Genomic DNA, 18759 nt, shown 5'->3' with positions numbered 1-18759 from the left:
TCTAGCTTCACTATTCTCGAAGTGTTATAGAAACAGCATTTGATAGTGTAAACAAAGCATACACCACACTCTGGATGAAGTGAACAGCAGGATGAGAACAGTTATGAAGAGTTGCTTGGTCTCAATTGTACCACAGAGCTCTAATCAAAATAGCTACTCTTAAGCATTTTTCTTTCCCTATTTGCTTCCTTCCTATAGTTGATTCCTCTGGAAGTCATTGTCCTTTTGGTACATTACAGTTTTACTTGCATCATTTAACCTTCCATTTCTTACCCATGGTTTGTTCTTAACCTGTGACCTTCAGTAATGACTGGTGACAATTAATTTGACTATATGAGCATTGTTTTTTAATCAGATGTTGCACTAATCTACCCAAAGGTAGCTTTTCAACAGACAGCACTTTTTTGAGATCAGAAACGATAACAATTATCACTTTTTTCTCTTCCCAAGCCCTAAAAACTGAGATCAATTATCATCACCCTTCTATCTTAGCTGAAATCAGGTAACTCTGCAAGAAGGAAAATAAAACCAGACTTTTCTATTCTGTGTTGCTTAGTTGCTGCATATAAAAGTACAGCAAAAATGAAATTGCAGCAAGAGGCATCTTTTTTTCTGAATCATAGCTTTGATGTTTTTTCCATTTAGCATAAGAGACTAAAAAAAACTAAGTCAATTTAAATTTGCATTTTAATTTCATTTTATATTTAAATTGGCAAAACTCATTAAACAATTGTAATATCTGAAAAAAGGCAATATAGTTTTGTCATTGTCCATTCACTGCACCCTCCACTAGGTACTGCAAGCTTCATTCATGTTAATCTACTGTAATTTATACTATTTTATCAAATGAAGCTCAGTGCTAGAACTTGGTCTGAAGTCTCGGTCTCAGAGAGGGTGTCTCAGAATCATACAGTGACATTGTGTATTTGATCAAAAACCAGAAAATGTACATCATCATATCCAGATGATGTAAATGTTTACCTGATGATTGTTACATTTTCTTGTGTAAAATTCCTTATTTCAGATATGGTTAAATATGGCACAGCATTACTCTAACCATTAGGTTTTGCTTCATGGGAATATAGATCAGAGAATTGATTCAGGTATTTCACAGCATTCCCAATTTTATGGTGATTAACTTAAAGAATTAGAAGATGATGACCACAATACATCAGCTGCATTGATGTCTCTGACCAATTCTCCCATCCATAAAAATGTCACAAACTTCATCTGGAATTGTGTATAATCATCAAATGTCAGAAAAATTGTGCATCACTATGTGATGTAAATGTTTCCTCAACGTAATCTTTCTATTTGTTTGGTATAGATACTCGTGTTGGGAATTGTTATTTAGAATATGGCCAACGAGGTGATGGAGGCCTGTCCTGCAGCGTTGACATTGGTGTTGGTGTCACTCGTGCTTCATGCTGTTGCTCTCTGGGAAGTGCCTGGGGTAACCCTTGTGAAATCTGCCCTGATGTCAATTCAAGTATGTACTCTCTTTCATTGAACAGTTGTGGATCAATAGAGAGTAAATGTGTGTATCTTAGAGGCAAAAACACATTTTAATGGGAATAAGAGAATGATAAACAAATATTTTACGCTTATCTTCAAAGTAGAAGGCACAAAGAAAAATATTTAATGTTGTGGTGAACTAGAAGTTTAATGAAATTAAGGAATAACAACTACATGTGAGTTTCTTGTTGCCTTCAACATTCCTTTCGGGCCTTTGCATTGTCTGTTTTCCTAACTCAAGAGTCTGGAACTATTCTCAGGGTAATGGGACAGTTATTCAGTGCCAAGATGAAGAGAAAACTGTCCATGCAGAGTGTTGTGAACCTCTGGAAACTTCTAGCCCAATAGCTTGTGCTCAGTCAATGATTGTACTCAAAGCTGAGGCCATTAGACTTTTGAGCGCTTAGTAAGTCGAGTCTTTTGAGCACTTAGTCAATCAAGTCTTTTGGGATTGAGTGGGAAAGTGGACATATCAAGAAGTTCAGCCATGATTTTAGTGAATGGCATAGCAGGCTCAAGGGGATGTTTGCTTGCTCTAGCTCCTATTTCTACTGTGAAAATAATTCATACGCTGTTAAAATTATCCTCTATCTTCCATTTCTGCTATTAGAGCCTTATAATAATGTCAGCCCTGACCAGCTATTACATAGAAACCTCTTCAAAGATATTTTTTTGTTAATATTTCAAAGGGGAACCAAGATTGTTTGATGTTGCAATTATTGAAAGCACCAGAAAGTAACCTAATACCGAGCAGTACAGAATTTTTGTGGAAGACCTTTTTATGTGAAATTGAAATTGCACTAACCCTTCAGTCTGTTGCCCAGTTTCCCAGGGATTAGTTTTCTGTATTTGAATGGCCAGCGGGAGCTTTGCCTGTTCCCTGAGGACCATCAGGAAATTATAGGCATGCTGCCGATGATTTTGCATCCAATAAAATGAATTTTGTGCATAGTGCTTACACAATTTCCTGATCTGTGCGGCTGGCAGACAAAGCTTCCGGCCACAATTTAGACTTGAAAAGTTGGCTCTTTTTTGCCTTAATCACCAAACATTTTGACACAATATCCTGATTATTTTAACTGGAGAGTAGTAAATGAAAAATAAGTTCTGCTAAATAATGCTCTTAAAAAATCAGTGACCTTAGTGCCAGAATTAGTTTCTACAAAAGCAATATTCCTATATATATGGCAATGGAACATGACATGCTAAAAAATAATATATTTGAATAATATTCATGTATTTCAATCTGTCGTGGGTTTTCCTCTTTGCTGTATATTAATCTATGAATCTAAGCCTATGTCCTTCAGTTTTATAGAAATCAAAAATATAACAGCCTAGTTAACAAAAAACATGCAAATATACAAAACCAATATCTCCAGTTACATATAGAGCCATCTTGTGGTTCTGAGCCAATTTACATATGGCCTTCCTGGCATTTTCCTTATACAGACTGTTCCAGGAGTCCAAAATTGGGTAACATTAGGAACACTGGAATCGTTGAATGAAGGGAAAAAACAAAGTTTGTCTTGTTTGCTTTCTGCCATCATGGTATTCACATACTATGGTGACGTTTAGAAAGTAGATAGCTTTATTTTGAAAGAATATCACCACATAGAGAGTCAAATAGATTAGTGTACAAACAATGTTGGAAAAAACTTGTTTAATTTTGTGTCCAGTTGATGGCTCACCCAGAAGTTTGTGGGTTCAAATCTCACTCCAAACCAATAAAATTCTGCAGTCTGAGGGAGTACTGTACTGATAGAGGAGCAGTCCTTGGATGAAATATAAAAATAAGGCCCCTCAAGTAGACCAGGAGAGTTCTCACAGGTGTCCTAGACATCAATTATCTTTTTATCAACATCAGTGAAGTGGGATATCTGGCTATTTTCACGTTACTGGTTTTTGGGAGCTTGCAATGCTGCTGCATTTCCCAAGCTACAATAATGACCAAGTTAAAAGTATTTCATTGGCTATCAATACAGCACTGTGACTTGCCCTGAAAGGACAGTAGAAGGGATAAGTAGCTTAGTGGTTAGCACGACACTATTACAGTGCCAGCGATCAGGGTTCGATTCCCGTCGCTGTCTGTAAGGAGTTTGTACATTCTCCCGTGTCTGCGTGGGTTTCCGCCGGGTGCTCCAGTTTCCTCCCACATTCTAAAGACGTACGGATAGGTTAATTTGGGGTTTAAAATGGGCGGCGTGGACTCGTTGGGCCGGAAGGGCCTGTTACCATGCTGTAAATAAAATTTAAAAATTTAAATTTAAATGTACTTTATCATATGAATTAACGTAAAGGGGCATGATTGAATAAATCAAAATTCATTACCAAATATTTGGGATAACACAAAGTTAGACTCCAGAGTGCAATGGTGTTTAAAATTCACCATAAAATATTTTGCCTGGCAGAGGATTCACATTCTAATAAGATACTCAATACCTGGAAATGTTTGTAGCAGTGTGATCAAGAAGACTTCATTTTGGTTACATTGTAAATAACAAAGTCAAGCATTGGTAAGAAAATTCCAGAGTTTGCTGAATCCTTTTGCTGAAGTAACAACTTCAAATGTCTCTCGTGTTTATTTTCACAGCTGATTACAAGATACTTTGTCCAGGAGGTGAAGGATTTAGGCCTAATGCCATCACTGTCATCTTAGAGGGTAAGTGTGAGGATAATTGCAGTGCTGTAGAATTGTTCTAACCCAATGCCCAAAGTACCTGAGGGTTGTAAACTTCCTCTAAGTGGGGTTTGCATCCTGCCATCAATGGCAAAATGTAACACATCTTCTGCAAATGTTGGAAATGGGGGGCAAAAATAGAAAAACATACAGCAGATGGAAGGAAAGAACAAAAGGAGGTCAGCCCAAACAGGCTACTTCTAAAGGATGACCAGAACTCAGCCACCCCCTTGGAAAAGAGAAACAGTTAATATTTCAGATCTGGTACACGTAGCAGCCTGCCTTCCTAGCAGTGACTCATTGTAACTATGTTGTCCTTAACCAATCCTCTATCTAGGCTAATATAATGCCTGCAACCCCATGAGCTATTATTTTACGTTGCAACTATTTGTATTGCACTTTGCAAAAACCTTTTGAAAGTCCAGATAATTTGGTCCAGATTGTGCTGCTTATGAGCTGACAGTTACATAAGAGAATGATTTCCCCACGCCACTGCTGTCCTCTCTGATCAATGGTATTACATTTGCTACCCTCCAATCCACTGGCACTATTACAAAATGTAGTTAACTTTAGAAAATATTCAGTAATGCATCCACTATCTCTACAACCATCTCTTGTAGAACCCTGGGATTAAGCGATTAGTTCTGGGTTTTGTCTACTTTTAGTGTCATTAATGTCATACTATTTCTACTCTGTTTACTCATTCTTCTAATGTGAAGACCCTGTTTGAATGTAATACTGTCCTAATCCCTTTTGTTACTCACTGCTGTACAGTGAGATTGTCTCCTTTGCCATGAGCTTGTGAATGATTCTCTGCATGTATTTTGCTTCTCAGATATTGATGAATGCCAGGAGCTGCCAGGCCTGTGTCAAGGTGGGAACTGTGTCAACACTTTTGGCAGTTTCCAGTGTGAATGCCCAGCTGGCTATTATTTAAATCAAGACACTCGTATTTGCGAAGGTGAGTTAAGGTCATCTTTGGAAAAGAGTAGCTAAGTACCTGCAACTATTCTGTAAAAGACTGTTGCCTAAAAATTTATCCACTACTATCTGTGGTGCTAAATAGTTACATCAGTGCATGGTACTCAACCTCCAAAATCAATTCCATCCCTAATCATGGCCAGAGTTCTATGTTTCTCAGAGGTTGTGGGGATGTAAGGATCTGAGTATTAATGTTCATCTCAGGCCAGTCTGCAATCTACTTTCCTGTCCTCTTTTCTCGTAAGAGAAAGGGAAGTATGTAGGTGAGTACCTTGCAGTGTGTTCAGGTTGAGTGGCTACCACGATGAATAGTTGGCAGCGTGTGAAAGCTGTGAAGAAAGTACATCACCCCTGGAGCAATGACATGTGGGAGCTAGTGTACATGAATGTTAGCTTTGAATCCTGATGGTTAGATATTGTTGTTAGGTGGGTGATATATGTTTAGTTTGGGATAATGCCTTAGACTAATGATGGAGATGTTGGTTGATGTGAGCTGATGATCTTTTCATTGACATTGATCATGTATGCAAGATCGTTAAACTTCTCACAGTACTGGATCCATGTCCTTGGGCCTCAATTACTCATGTTGGTTCCATTTACTGCATTCTCCCACTGCCATTTGATTAATGGGTTGGGGGGGCGTCCTGGCACTTGAGGGAAGAGAACCATTCACCTCCCTGTGTCCAGTCTGCAGATCAGAGCCACAGCTAGAGATTTGAATCCAGCATTACCCATGTTCAACCATAGTTTTCAGTAGGCTGCCAATTCCAGTAGTATGACTTGCAACACCAATTACAGCTCAAGAGCATGGGCACTTTGAGAGGTGCAGGGATTGATTTAATCTTCAGCAGCTGGCTTCACTCACAGACTTGACCATGTTGTTGTATTATTTTGTTATGTTATTGTTACACAAGTTATTTTATTTCTCTATTAAGAACAATGTATGCATTTCCTCTTTAAAGATGCTGTATATATTTCTGAACATGAGCAGTATTTTGAAGGGACAATGAAGAAAAGTGGCCATTTCTTACAATGAGCTCTGTAGTAAATCTGTACAATTGATCATCAATATGATCTAGACCTGTTACAGTGGATACACATGCTAAAGTAATAAATAATGTGGTTGGTACTAGCTGATCATTGAAATCATGTCAATGACTTCTGAACAAGAATTTTGTATGTCCTCCATCAGATCAAAGTAGCACAGATTAATATCCCAGTGCATGTATTTCGTTGGGACTCCAGTGAGCAAAAACAATTATAAGACATTCAGGGCAGAAATTCATCTTTGTTTGTACATATTTTTCATGTAGTAGAGTAACGTACGTGCAAAGTACTCCACTTACAAAGTTTTGTTCCATTGAAATCAATGAAACCAAATTAGGTCTGTGGACTTCAATGTGTATTAGCTAATATATCATATTTTCAGTGGGTGCAGTAAAGGGAAATTCATACCTTCTATTGAAATATGCTTCCTATTCTTATAAGTAAACAATCTGCTATGTCTGTTTTGACAGATATTGATGAATGCATCACCTATCCTGGTATCTGTGGACCTGGCACATGCTACAACACGCTTGGCAACTACACATGCGTCTGTCCTCCAGAGTACATGCAGATAAATGGTGGAAACAACTGTATGGGTGAGTCTCCTGATTATTAAACAAAGTTAGTTAATATAAAATGTAACCTCTATAAAGCAATATTCATTAAACAATTGTTCTTTTGCATTGTTATTGAGGAAAGGCTGTGGAGGGTATGCAAAACCAAAATGTCCATCATCATTTTAATACATTAAGATGAAGGTTTGCTATTGGGGTTGTCAGGGAGATAATCAGTGATCCTCTGTGATTTTTGTTTAGGTTCATAGCCTTCAATTTAAAGTGTTTCCATCTGTGAAATAATGTTTTGATTACAATAATGTTGTTGGCAATCATACAAAGCTAGATGAATGTCATTTTAGGAAGCAGTCAGGACATGAAGTTGTTCAGGGAATTGATATTTCAGAGCTTTTCCTAGAACACTTTTAATAAGTGCAATCTATTGATTGCAGCTGAACTTGATTCCCAGTTTCTGCAGTATTCAAAAATCAAACAATGGGGTATAGGAAATGCAAACTCTTTTTATCAAAAAATTATTGTCACAGACCATGGAAACAAGCCCTTAAGCCCAATTTGTCCATTCCACCAATTTGCCTAACTGAGGTTGTCCTATTTACCTGCATTCTGCCCATATCCCTCTAAACCTTTCCTATCCATATAACTGTCCAAATGCCTTTTAAATGTTGTAATTGTACCTGCCTCTACCACTTCCTCTGGCAGCTCATTCCATATACTCACCACCCTCTGTGTGGAAAAATTCAGCCCTCAGGTCCCTTTTAAATTTTTCCCCTCTCATTTTAAACCTATGCCCTCTAGTTTTGGACTCCCCTTCTCTGGTCACTCATCAGCCTCCTACTCTCCAGGGAAAAAAGTCCCAAGCTATCCAGTCTCTCCTTATAGCCCAAGCCCTCCAGTTCCAGTAACATCCTCGTAAATCTTTTTTGTGCCCTCTCCGGTTTAAAGACATCCTTGAATGTCATTTAATTGGATGTGCATGATCAATATTATATTTATATATAATTCCCTTCATGTTGAAATGGGAAGATTGAGGAGGGTATTTCATTTTGAAATTACATGTAGAATAAAATTTATTGAGTCTATTTCTTTTGTGAAGCTGCAAGATCAAGACATTGCATATGAGAATGTGGACAAATTATGTATCTCTCAAGCTATGAAGGGGAAACTGGCTGATGACATTTGAAAATCATCGCCATTGTGTTACATAAGTATGGGAATCAACTAATTCAGTTCCATTCACATTCATCATGGGTGGCCACCTATTTTGGACAAATAGCAATAACTATTACCAATGGAATCAGTTATATAGGTCCCACTTACAAATATTAAGTGGTGTGTCTATTCCAAGCAGTCAATTAGATCTTTCAGTAAATTTACACCACATTAATCCTTTTCATTAGTGAAATCAGCCATTTGTCTTAGTAATTGGTTTCATAATGGCATTAAGGAGGAATTATGAAGAGGGACAGAGGAAAAATGAATTTTGCTATTTTAATCCTTAACACTGGAATATTCTTTGATTTTAGACTATCAAGAATCCATTAGCTAGCTCTATTACTTGCAGCAACAAAATGAAGAAACGTAATACTGGGCTCAAAATGAGAAATCTTGACACTGAGCTCTAAATTAGGAAACTTAATACAAAGAATAAAACTAAGATATTTTATTTCATGGTTTACTAGCCAATATATATCATGTGAAAATTATACCAAGTTCAATGAGTCATTTTCCTTATACCTGTCACTTCCTTTATACAGTACCTATAACTTTGGAATCCTTTGAGTTTCACTTGGAATTCACAATCAAGTGGCATTTAATAGAACAGCAGCAGTATATAATCGATTTTTTGATTAGAAAGAACAAACTAGTTAGTATGTGTTAGTCCAAAATCCAACCTAAGTGCTCTACCATCAACAATCAAATATCTTAACGACTATGAAAACAGAAAGGTTTCCAGGTTTGGGGTACTATTACTGTTTTATTTTTCAGACATGAGAAAAAGCCTGTGCTATCGGCACTATAATGAAACCTGTGAGAATGAGCTTCCCTTCAATCTAACTAAAAAAATGTGTTGCTGTTCCTACAACGTTGGCAAAGGCTGGAACAAACCTTGTGAACCCTGCCCGACACCTGCAACATGTGAGTCAATAACTTGTCTTGTCAACTGCTTTACACACATAACACTTAATGAAAGCTGAATGTGTTTAGTGGACAAAATGTATATTTTTTCACTCAAGCAAATAAAATGATGGCTTTTAGCTAACATATTTAGTTTAAAGAAACAAGTTGCAGAGCATTCCCAATAGTTGGAAAACTGAGAGAAGGGAAGGAAGCAAGAACAGATTTCATTTTCTCCCTACAGTGTTCAGTGGGCACAGTGGCTGGCAAACACTGAGTGAGTTGAAAGTGGAAGTAGTTACATTAGCTGCTTTTTATGAATACATTTTTGCCCAACACTGGATTGAATGAAATATTTGGTCTTTCCAAAGCTATAAATAATACCCCATTTGCTGGAATTCATTACTTGCACTGAACATTGGTTGAGGAATTGGTGGCAGCCAATCAACTTATTCTTGTCCTATCTCAGAATAGCAACAAGTATTAAAGGTTTGTGGCAATGTACACCCTCAGGGCAAATCAAAAACATCGACACATTCAAAAAGTTCAAGGTGTGGCGACTCACCGTTTAGTTGGTCGAACCGGCTCGGCAGTCGGGTCGAGCGGCGTCAGAGCGACGAGGCCCAAGATGGCGGCGGGCCTCGTCTTTCCCGAGCAACGGGGAGAACCCGCGCGCAGGAAAGTCTTGATGACGTAGTACTTACGTCATTGCCGGTTGGATTGGGCGGGAACAGTCTCCCTTAAAGGGCCCGCACAAGGTGGGAAAATAAACCAGTTCTTGTTCGACAATCCTCCGACTAGCATCTTGTTTTATTTCGCGGTAGCAACTGCTACATTGGTGACCCCGACGGTCCAAACGGATTTTGGACCCGCGCAATGGCCGACAGCGCAGCAGCCAACGCAGTGGCCCACAAGCTGCCCACCTTTTGGACACTTCAGCCCAGCGTCTGGTTTGACCAGGCCGAAGCACAATTCCACCTTCGGCAGATCACCTCCGACTCCACGAAGTACTACCATGTGGTTAGCTCTCTGGACCAAGAGACAGCTGCCCAGGTTGGAGACTTCATCCAGTCGCCCCCGGAGGAAGATAAGTACCCGGCTTTCAAAGACCTTTTGATCCGGACCTTCGGCCTCTCCCGTCGTGAGCGTGCCACCCGCCTGCTTCATCTGGACGGCCTGGGGGACAGATCCCCATCCGCCCTAATGAATGAGATGCTGGCATTGGCCGAGGGACACAAGCCATGCCTGATGTTCGAACAGGCCTTCCTCGAACAGCTCCCCGATAACATCCACCTGTTGTTAGCTGACGCCGACTTCAGCAACCCCCATGAGGTGGCCGCCCGGGCAGATGTCCTGTGGAGGGCCGAGCGCGAGAGCGGTTCGTCCGTCAGTCAAATCACCAGGCCGCGAGCCCAACACCCGCCTCGCCCGGCCCCAGCAACCGAGCAACCACACCCCAGGAACGCAAACGATGACACGGGTGACAGCTGTGCTTCTACCATCAGAGGTGGGGTGCGGAGGCCCGTCGATGCCGCCCACCCTGCAAGTTTCAGGGAAACGCCAGGGCCAGCCGCCGCTGATGGCTACGGCGGCCAGCCGCCGACAGCCTCCTATTCGTTCAAGACAAGAAATCTGGACGGCGTTTCCTCGTTGATACTGGAGCAGAGGTCAGTATTTTGCCCCCGACCGGCCGCGACACTCGTAACAGGCCACCCGGTCCTCTACTCAATGCCGCCAACGGTACAACAATACGGTCTTTCGGCACCTGTACACTTCAATTACAATTCGGCGGCAGCCGTTTTACCTGGACCTTTACCCTTGCCGCCGTCGCCCGACCACTCCTAGGAGCCGATTTCCTTCGGGCCCACAACCTGTTAGTCGATCTGCAAGGGAAGCGGTTAGTCCACTCTAGCACCTTCCAGACCTATCCCCTGGGAGAAATCAGCACACCAGCCCCGCGCCTGGACTCCATTTCCCTTTCTGGCGACGATTTCGCCAAGCTCCTAGCCGAATTCCCATCAATTTTGGCACCTTCGTTTACGAATTCTAGACCCAAACACGGGGTACGACACCACATCATTACTACAGGGCCACCCCTTCATGCCCGAGCACAACGATTACCTCCAGACAAGCTCCGCCTGGCAAAGGAAGAATTCCGTCACATGGAGGATCTGGGGATTGTTCGCAGGTCAGACAGCCCCTGGGCCTCCCCCCTGCACATGGTCCCCAAAGCCACCGGAGGGTGGAGGCCCTGCGGCGACTACCGCAGGCTGAATGACGCCACCACCCCGGACCGCTATCCCATCCCTCACATCCAGGACTTCGCAGCGAACTTACACGGGGCCCACATCTTTTCCAAAGTGGACCTCATTCGGAGATACCACCAAATCCCGGTCCATCCAGATGACGTCCCCAAGACTGCGATTATCACCCCATTCGGCCTGTTCGAATTCCTTCGGATGCCGTTCGGCCTTAAGAACGCTGCGCAGACCTTCCAGCGGCTGATGGACGCGGTAGGCCGAGACCTGGACTTGGTGTTCATTTACTTAGACGACATACTGATCGCCAGCCGTAACCGCCAGGAACACCTTTCCCACCTCCGCCAGCTGTATTCCCGCCTCCGCGATTTCGGCCTCACGATCAACCCGTCCAAGTGCCAATTCGGACTTGACTCTATCGATTTCCTCGGCCACAAAATCACCAGCAACAGGGCAACACCCTTACCCGCCAAGGTGGACGCTTTCCGCCATTTTGCCCGCCCCGACACAGTCAAAGGCCTACAGGAATTCCTTGGGATGGTCAACTTTTACCATCGGTTCATCCCTGCAGCAGCCCGTATCATGCACCCTCTGTTCTCGCTGCTGGCTGGTAAGGGCAAGGACATCACCTGGACTGACGAGACAGCGGCTGCTTTCGTTAAGGCCAAAGACGCCCTGGCAGACGCCACGATGCTTGTACACCCTAGGACTGATGTCCCAACTGCCCTCACGGTAGACACGTCCAACACCGCGGTGGGTGGGGTACTGGAACAGGTACTCGAAGGCCGCTGGCAACCCTTGGCATTTTTCAGCAAGCACCTTAGACCGCCCGAACTGAAGTACAGCGTTTTTGATCGGGAACTTCTAGCACTGTATCTGGCGGTCCAGCATTTCCGATACTTTCTAGAAGGCAGGCCTTTCACCACTTTCACCAATCAAGCCTTTGTCCTTTGCCTTCTCCAAAGTCTCCGATCCCTGGTCAGCTCGTCAGCAGAGACATTTATCCTACATTTCCGAATTCACAACTGACGTCCAACATGTCTCCGGAAGGGATAATGTCGTTGCTGATGCACTTTCCAGACCGACCATCCACAACCTATCCTTGGGTGTCGACTACACGGCCCTAGCTGACGCACAGCAGGCCGACGACAAACTGCCCAGCTACAGAACCGCAGTCTCGGGCCTGCAGCTCCGAGATTTCTTGGTTGGTCCAGGTCAGCGGACCCTACTTTGCGACGTTGCGACTGGTCAGCCCCGCCCTATAGTCCCTGCAGCCTGGCGGAGACGCGTTTTTGACTCGGTACATGGGTTGGCACACCCGTCCATCAGATCAACTGTCCCGACTGGTCGCCAGTAAGTTTGTCTGGCATTGCCTGTGCAAACAGGTCAGTGAGTGGGCCCGGACTTGTCTGCACTGCCAGACGTCAAAAATCCAGCGACACACCAAGGTCCCGCCACAGCAGTTCGAGCCTACCCGTAGGAGGGTCGACCTCGTGGGCCCTCTGCCGGTTTCAAGAGGAGCCCGGTACCTCCTTACCATCGTGGACCGGTTCACGAGGTGGCCTGAGGCAACCCCCCTGACTGACATCACAACTGATTCCTGCGCCCGGGCGCTGCTCACAACTTGGGTCTCACGTTTTGGTGTTCCGGCCCACATCACTTCAGACAGAGGCACCCAATTCACTTCCAGTCTCTGGACTGCATTAGCGAACCTGCTAGGGACGCAGCTGCACACCACCACGGCCTACCATCCTCAATCAAACGGGTTGGTGGAACGTTTTCACCGCCATCTGAAATCGGCCTTGATGGCCCGCCTGAGGGGTCCTAACTGGGTTGACGAGCTGCCTTGGGTCCTGCTCGGCATACGCACTGCCCCCAAAGAAGACCTCCGCACTTCGTCAACTGAGCTTGTGTACGGGGCGCCCCTAGTTATCCCCGGGGATTTCATACCTGCCCTTAGGGACCAAGGGGGACAACCCCCAGCAGTCCTACAAAGACTGCGCGAGAAGCTTGGGAACTTGGCCCCGATTCCCACCTCACGGCATGGTCAAGCCCCATCCTGCCAGCCCAAGGATCTATGGGACTGTAAGTTTGTTTTTGTTTGCAGGGGCACACCTCGGGCGCCGTTGCAACGACCATATGAGGGACCGTTCCGAGTCATAAGGAATAATGGATCCACCTTTATTTTGGACATTGGAGGCAGGGAACAGGTTTTCACGGCGGACCGCCTCAAACCGGCCCATTTGGATCTGCAGCAACCTGTCGCGGTTGCAACGCCGCGACGCAGAGGCCAGCCCCCTAAGCGGCAGCTGGCACAGCCCGCGGACCTTGGGGACTGTATCGCCGGTTCTGGGGGGGGGTTGTGTGGCGACTCACCGTTTAGTCGGTCGAACCGGCTCGGCAGTCGGGTCGAGCGGCGTTGGAGCAACGAGGCCCAAGATGGCGGCGGGCCTCGTCTTTCCTGAGCGACGGGGAGAACCCGCGAGCGGGAAAGTCTTGATGACGTAGTACTTACGTTATTGCCGGTTGGATTGGGCGGGAACAGTCTCCCTTAAAGGGCCCACGCAAGGCGGGAAAATAAACCAGTTCTTGTTCGACAATCCTCCAACTAGCATCTTGTTTTATTTTGCGGTAGCAACCACTACAAAGGAAACAATACACACAGAATGAAACTGAGACAAAACATTCACTTTGAACTTTTAATCAAACTGAGCTGAATTAACCAAAATTACTCTTTATTGAAAAGAGAGGAGGACATTGTATTAATTGTTCTACATTTCCCTTTTGATCAGTGTGTACTTTGAAACTGAAGCTATGCAAAATACAGTGCTCAGTAATTCTGTGCAAAACAATCTTAGTTATATTGGATTGACCACCTCCTTGCATTTCTTTCTGTATTGTTGTTACATCATTTGAAGCGAAGCAATTTAATCTTCCATGTTGTGTAAAAGGCATATGCCTGGTCTGATCAGGAAGAATAACTCTGTATGTAAGCCACATGCATTTCAGCCATGAAGTCCAGGGGCAGCAGAAAATACAAAGATCTCTAGATAATTAGAAATGAGAAAATCTATTCAATGGTTCAAAATTCATCCATTTTGTAGGATCCCATTTTGGCATCCAGTGTCCTTTAACTGAAACTATTGTTTTTTGCCTGGTCCATTGTTTTCACACTTTGAGAGATGAAAAATTACCTATTACCAAGAGAAGCTGTGTCTTCCATAATTGATCTTTCAATTTCAAGTCGAGCTTTACAGGTTAAGATTTTTGTTTATATTTTTCTTTCTTCTTAGCTCAAAAGGCCAGGTATATGTATGTTTTCCTAATAGCTCAGATTCCTAACACTAATGATCAGCTTCAAGTTTCTTTTCTGGATTGACTCTAGACCTTGAACATATCTCATTTTAAAGAGACGAGAATTGGGTGAGTGTTTATTATGCATCTGACCAAAATACCAAAGCCTAAAAATTATTCAGCATGTATAAGTGCACATTCAATCATTGCTGCCTATGGTACCTGTGCCAGTTCTGTTCAAGGCCTCAGAGAAGGCACATTCAGATGCTCACAATGTGCAATTAGTTATGCAGGATTTTTTTCTATATTATTAAATACATGATTCTGCTGACTGATCATTCTGTCCCTCACCAACAATCTCCTGATTCATGGGTGATCTCTATCAAAGATATACATAGGGGCCTAGGAATCCAATTCTGGAACCACCAACCTGTCTGCAGAAGGCATAGGCATTTCCTCTACCTACAGGGCATCGTTACCTTTCCTTCCTTTCCTTGCATTTTTCACCTTTTGAGGATAGAACATGTCTCTTTGAGGATTTTGCACCACTGAGGCTGATTGTTTGCTTCTCCCAGCTTGTGATGACTGCATTTTTTTCCTTGAAGTGCTTCAAGGTACCTTTCTTCTAATCAACATGGGTAGTCTGACTGTGGGTCACTTGGGAGTAGCGGGCTCATTTGAGGAGGCAGGAATCTGGCATTACATGCATTGCCCAGCCCAGTGAAGTTGGTGGATGTGGATTAATAGCCCAGTGCTGATTACCCTGGCTTCAGTGAGGATGCTGGCATTAATTAGTTGTATCCATCACAATGGTATGGCAGGAAGAAAGATGGATCAGTAGTTACCCCTATGTTGCAATATATTCACATTGTGAAACTTGTAACATTTACTTCAGCAAATGCCTGGAATTGTAAATGTTTATTTGGTGAAAGGTTTACATAGAAACAAAGAAATTAGGAGCCAAAGTTGGCTATTCAGTCCTTCCAGCCTGCCCTGCCATTCAATACCATGATGACTGATCATCCTATTCCTGCTTTCTCCCCATACTCCTCGATGTCTTTCACCGTTACTACTACATCTAACTGACTTAACTTCTGTTGCCTCCTGTGGTAGAAAATTCCACAGGTTCACCACTCTTTTGACAGAGAAATTTCTCCTCATCTCAACCCTAAGTGACTTACCCCTTATCCATGGGTTGTGACTCCTGGTTCTGGACTTCCTAACATTGGGAATATACTTCCCAGCAACAAGTTTGTTCAGTCCTGTCAGGACTTTATAAGTTTCAATCTTCTTCTAAATTCCTCTCATTCTTCTAAACTGTAATGAATATAAGCTCAATCGCCCCATCTTTTTTTTTATTCACTATTGATGTCTGGCTATCCAATCTATAATTCTCTTTTTTTCTCTCCCTCTTTCAAATATTGGAGCTGTATTAGCTTCCCTACAATCCATTGAGCTAATCCAGGCACTAAAGAATGTTGGAAAAAGTACACCAATGTATCCACTATTTCGAGGATCATGCTGAAGTATTCAGGGATGCAGAATATCAGTCTTTGGGCATATATTGGCCTTCAATCCCATCACTTTTCCTAACAACATTTCCCTACTATTACTGATTTCTTCATTTCCTCCTCCTCACTAGACCTTAGGTTCCCTCACATTTCTGGGAGGTTACTTTGTGTCCTTCTTTGTGAAAATAGACCCAAGGTGTTTGTTTAAACAATCTCATTTATCTGTTTCCATTATAAATTTCCCTATTTCTGGCTCTAAGGGTCTTGCATTTCATCATTTTTTTCTCTTCACATTTCAATAGAGTTTTTACACTCAGTTTTAATGTTGCCTTCAAGCTTCCTCTCATACTTTATTTTCCAATTTTTAATTAATCTTTTGGTCTTGAGTCTTCAGATTTACCGCTTTATTGGACCAATTAATATATCTTCTTGGATCTTCTACATTCCCTAATTTCCCTTATTAGACACAGTTGACTCACCCTTCCTGTGTGATTCTTGTTCCAGAGAGGAATGAACAATTGGTGTAGATCATCCATGTGTTCCTTGGTTGCCGTTAACAAACTACCATCAACCCCATAAATGACATTTCCTAATCTACCTTTGCCAACTGTTGCCTCGTATCATCATAGTTTCTTTTATTTTGATTCAGGTCCCCATTCTCAGAATCCACCACATCGCTCTTCATCTTAATGTAGAATTCTATCATATTGTGGTCACTGATCCCCAAGGAACTTTGCACAACATTGCTAGTTAGTCCTTTCTCATTACACAATGCCCACTTTAGAATGGCCTGCTCTCCAGTTGGTTCCTCAAGATACTGGTCCAGAAAACCATCCTGTGTACAATCCAGGAAATCCTCCTCCACAGTATTGTTACTAATTTGATTAGCTCAATTCATGTGTGGATTAAAGTTACCTATGATTACATTTGTACCCTTATTGAATGTATCTCTGTCTGGAGTTCTGTTTACAACTCCCACTGGAGTTTTCTGCCCCTTCGTATTTCTTAGCTCTACCCATGCAGATTCCACATCATCTGAGCTAATACCCTTCCTCACTGTTGTGTTAATTTCTTTGACCACCAACCTTAAGCTACCTTCTCTTCTTTTCTGCCCATCCTTATGATGTTCAGTTTCCATCCTTGGTCCTCCTGCATCTGTTTATTTGTGCAACTAATTCCTCCACCTTGTTGCAAATGTCCTGCCCATAAGAGGCACAAGTCTTTGAGCTTGACTTTGCAACATCCTCAGTCCCCATAGCATTATTTTTTACTGCAGCCCCATTTGTTTTACAACCCCTGGTTTCCCTGTCTTTCTTTCCAATTTCTTCTTTCTCATCATTGTACCCAAAGTCGTCTTTACAGTGTAGATATCAGAACACCTTTACGTGAACTCTACATGCCCTGCTCCAAATGATTTATTCTATCACTTCATCCCAGATAAAACCATAAAGTTTTATCACTCCAGTGTTCAGCAAGCTTTCACAGACAAACGCTTAGGTCATCATTTCTTTTCATACTGTGAAGCAGATTTTGTACTTTCCAAGGCTGATGGCCTCTTACTATGCTGAAATATCTGTGATTTAAGCTAATATGTAGAGCCAATTGAATTTAAGCCATTTCTAGGTTAAATTCCCAGGCCTGGCCACTTCCTAAATAAAATCCTAAGCACTAAAATGCCTGAAAGGTTTATACTTTACAAACTTATGTCCTTTGACTATTTACTTTACATCTCTTTCAATATTTTCCATGTAAGTGAAGGAAAAAAAATTCTTAGCCAACTTTTCAAGGAAGAAACCATTGGCTGAGACTGAGACAGGATAAAAGTCTAATTTGTGATTAAGCATAGGCTCAATGGGCCAGCTGCCCAGCCTGTGAACCGGGAAGCCTGTGGAAGTTCATACTGCCCGCTTCATTGCATGAAGACTTCAGAGACAGGTGCTGCCAACTTAGTCTGATGCCAGCTCTCAAAGCCAGGTCTTCACAAGCATACTCTGGAAAGTACCAGTATGAAAGCGAAAGATCTGCTCCAAAATATTAAACTTGACTTCTGAAATAATACCTGAGCAGAAATAAAGACCGAAACAGTAATCTCATAGAATAAAAATTTAATTCATATACTTTCCCATGTTAGCCACATTTATCAGTGCCATTTCACTTTATATTACTATTGGCTTTTTTGCTCTGTTCTCTATCCATTAAGACAGTACATCCTTTCTATCACCATGTGCATCTGAATGTTAACTACCCCTCTGATATCAAATGCCACAATACTGGGTTTCCAGCTGAACTTAACCTAGCTTATACTTCCTGATTCCTAAATACACTTCCCAATTCCAAGAGAATTCTAGTGACTTTGAGACATGAACAGGAGCATCCATATCCTTATTATGATTGGTTGAATCATCCATAGATAAATATCGAAAGTGCTTAGATAGAACAAGGAATCCCATAAATCAATAAACATGGAAAATCACTCATGCATTGGATCTAAGAAATGTTTGCATTATAATAGAATGGAATTTTATTAATGGGAAAGTAATGCACTATTTATTGACATAATTCTATATTCTAGCTGAATACCAGTTGCTGTGTGGAAATCAAGGTCCTGGTTATACCATCGACTTTGGAACTGGAAAACCAGTTGGTAAGTAGAGAGGTTCCATTGTTACATGTGCCACAGGTCCTTTTAAAATATTTCATTTTGGTAGCTTTTGTATTAAAAAATATTTCATGAGAATCTATGGTTAATCCTAAATCAAGAACCCCCACAATATGTAATCCCCATC

At 42.4% G+C, this 18759-nt stretch overlaps 1 protein-coding gene across 1 annotated transcript in view; it reads left to right on the top strand.

Moving 5' to 3' along the window:
• LOC127572903 (fibrillin-2-like) overlaps positions 1-18759 on the top strand; it is a 266295-nt gene that overhangs the window by 184293 nt on the left and 63243 nt on the right. The window contains 6 exon segments of the mRNA XM_052020630.1: positions 1328-1489; positions 4106-4174; positions 5028-5153; positions 6691-6816; positions 8782-8931; positions 18546-18617. Of these exon segments, the coding sequence (XP_051876590.1) occupies positions 1328-1489; positions 4106-4174; positions 5028-5153; positions 6691-6816; positions 8782-8931; positions 18546-18617 (705 nt within the window).

This window comes from Pristis pectinata, chromosome 7, assembly GCF_009764475.1.
Source record: "Pristis pectinata isolate sPriPec2 chromosome 7, sPriPec2.1.pri, whole genome shotgun sequence".
NCBI lineage: Eukaryota > Metazoa > Chordata > Chondrichthyes > Rhinopristiformes > Pristidae > Pristis > Pristis pectinata.
The sequence above is the reverse complement of the archived record's forward strand: the minus strand, read 5'-3'. Positions and strand labels throughout refer to the sequence as shown.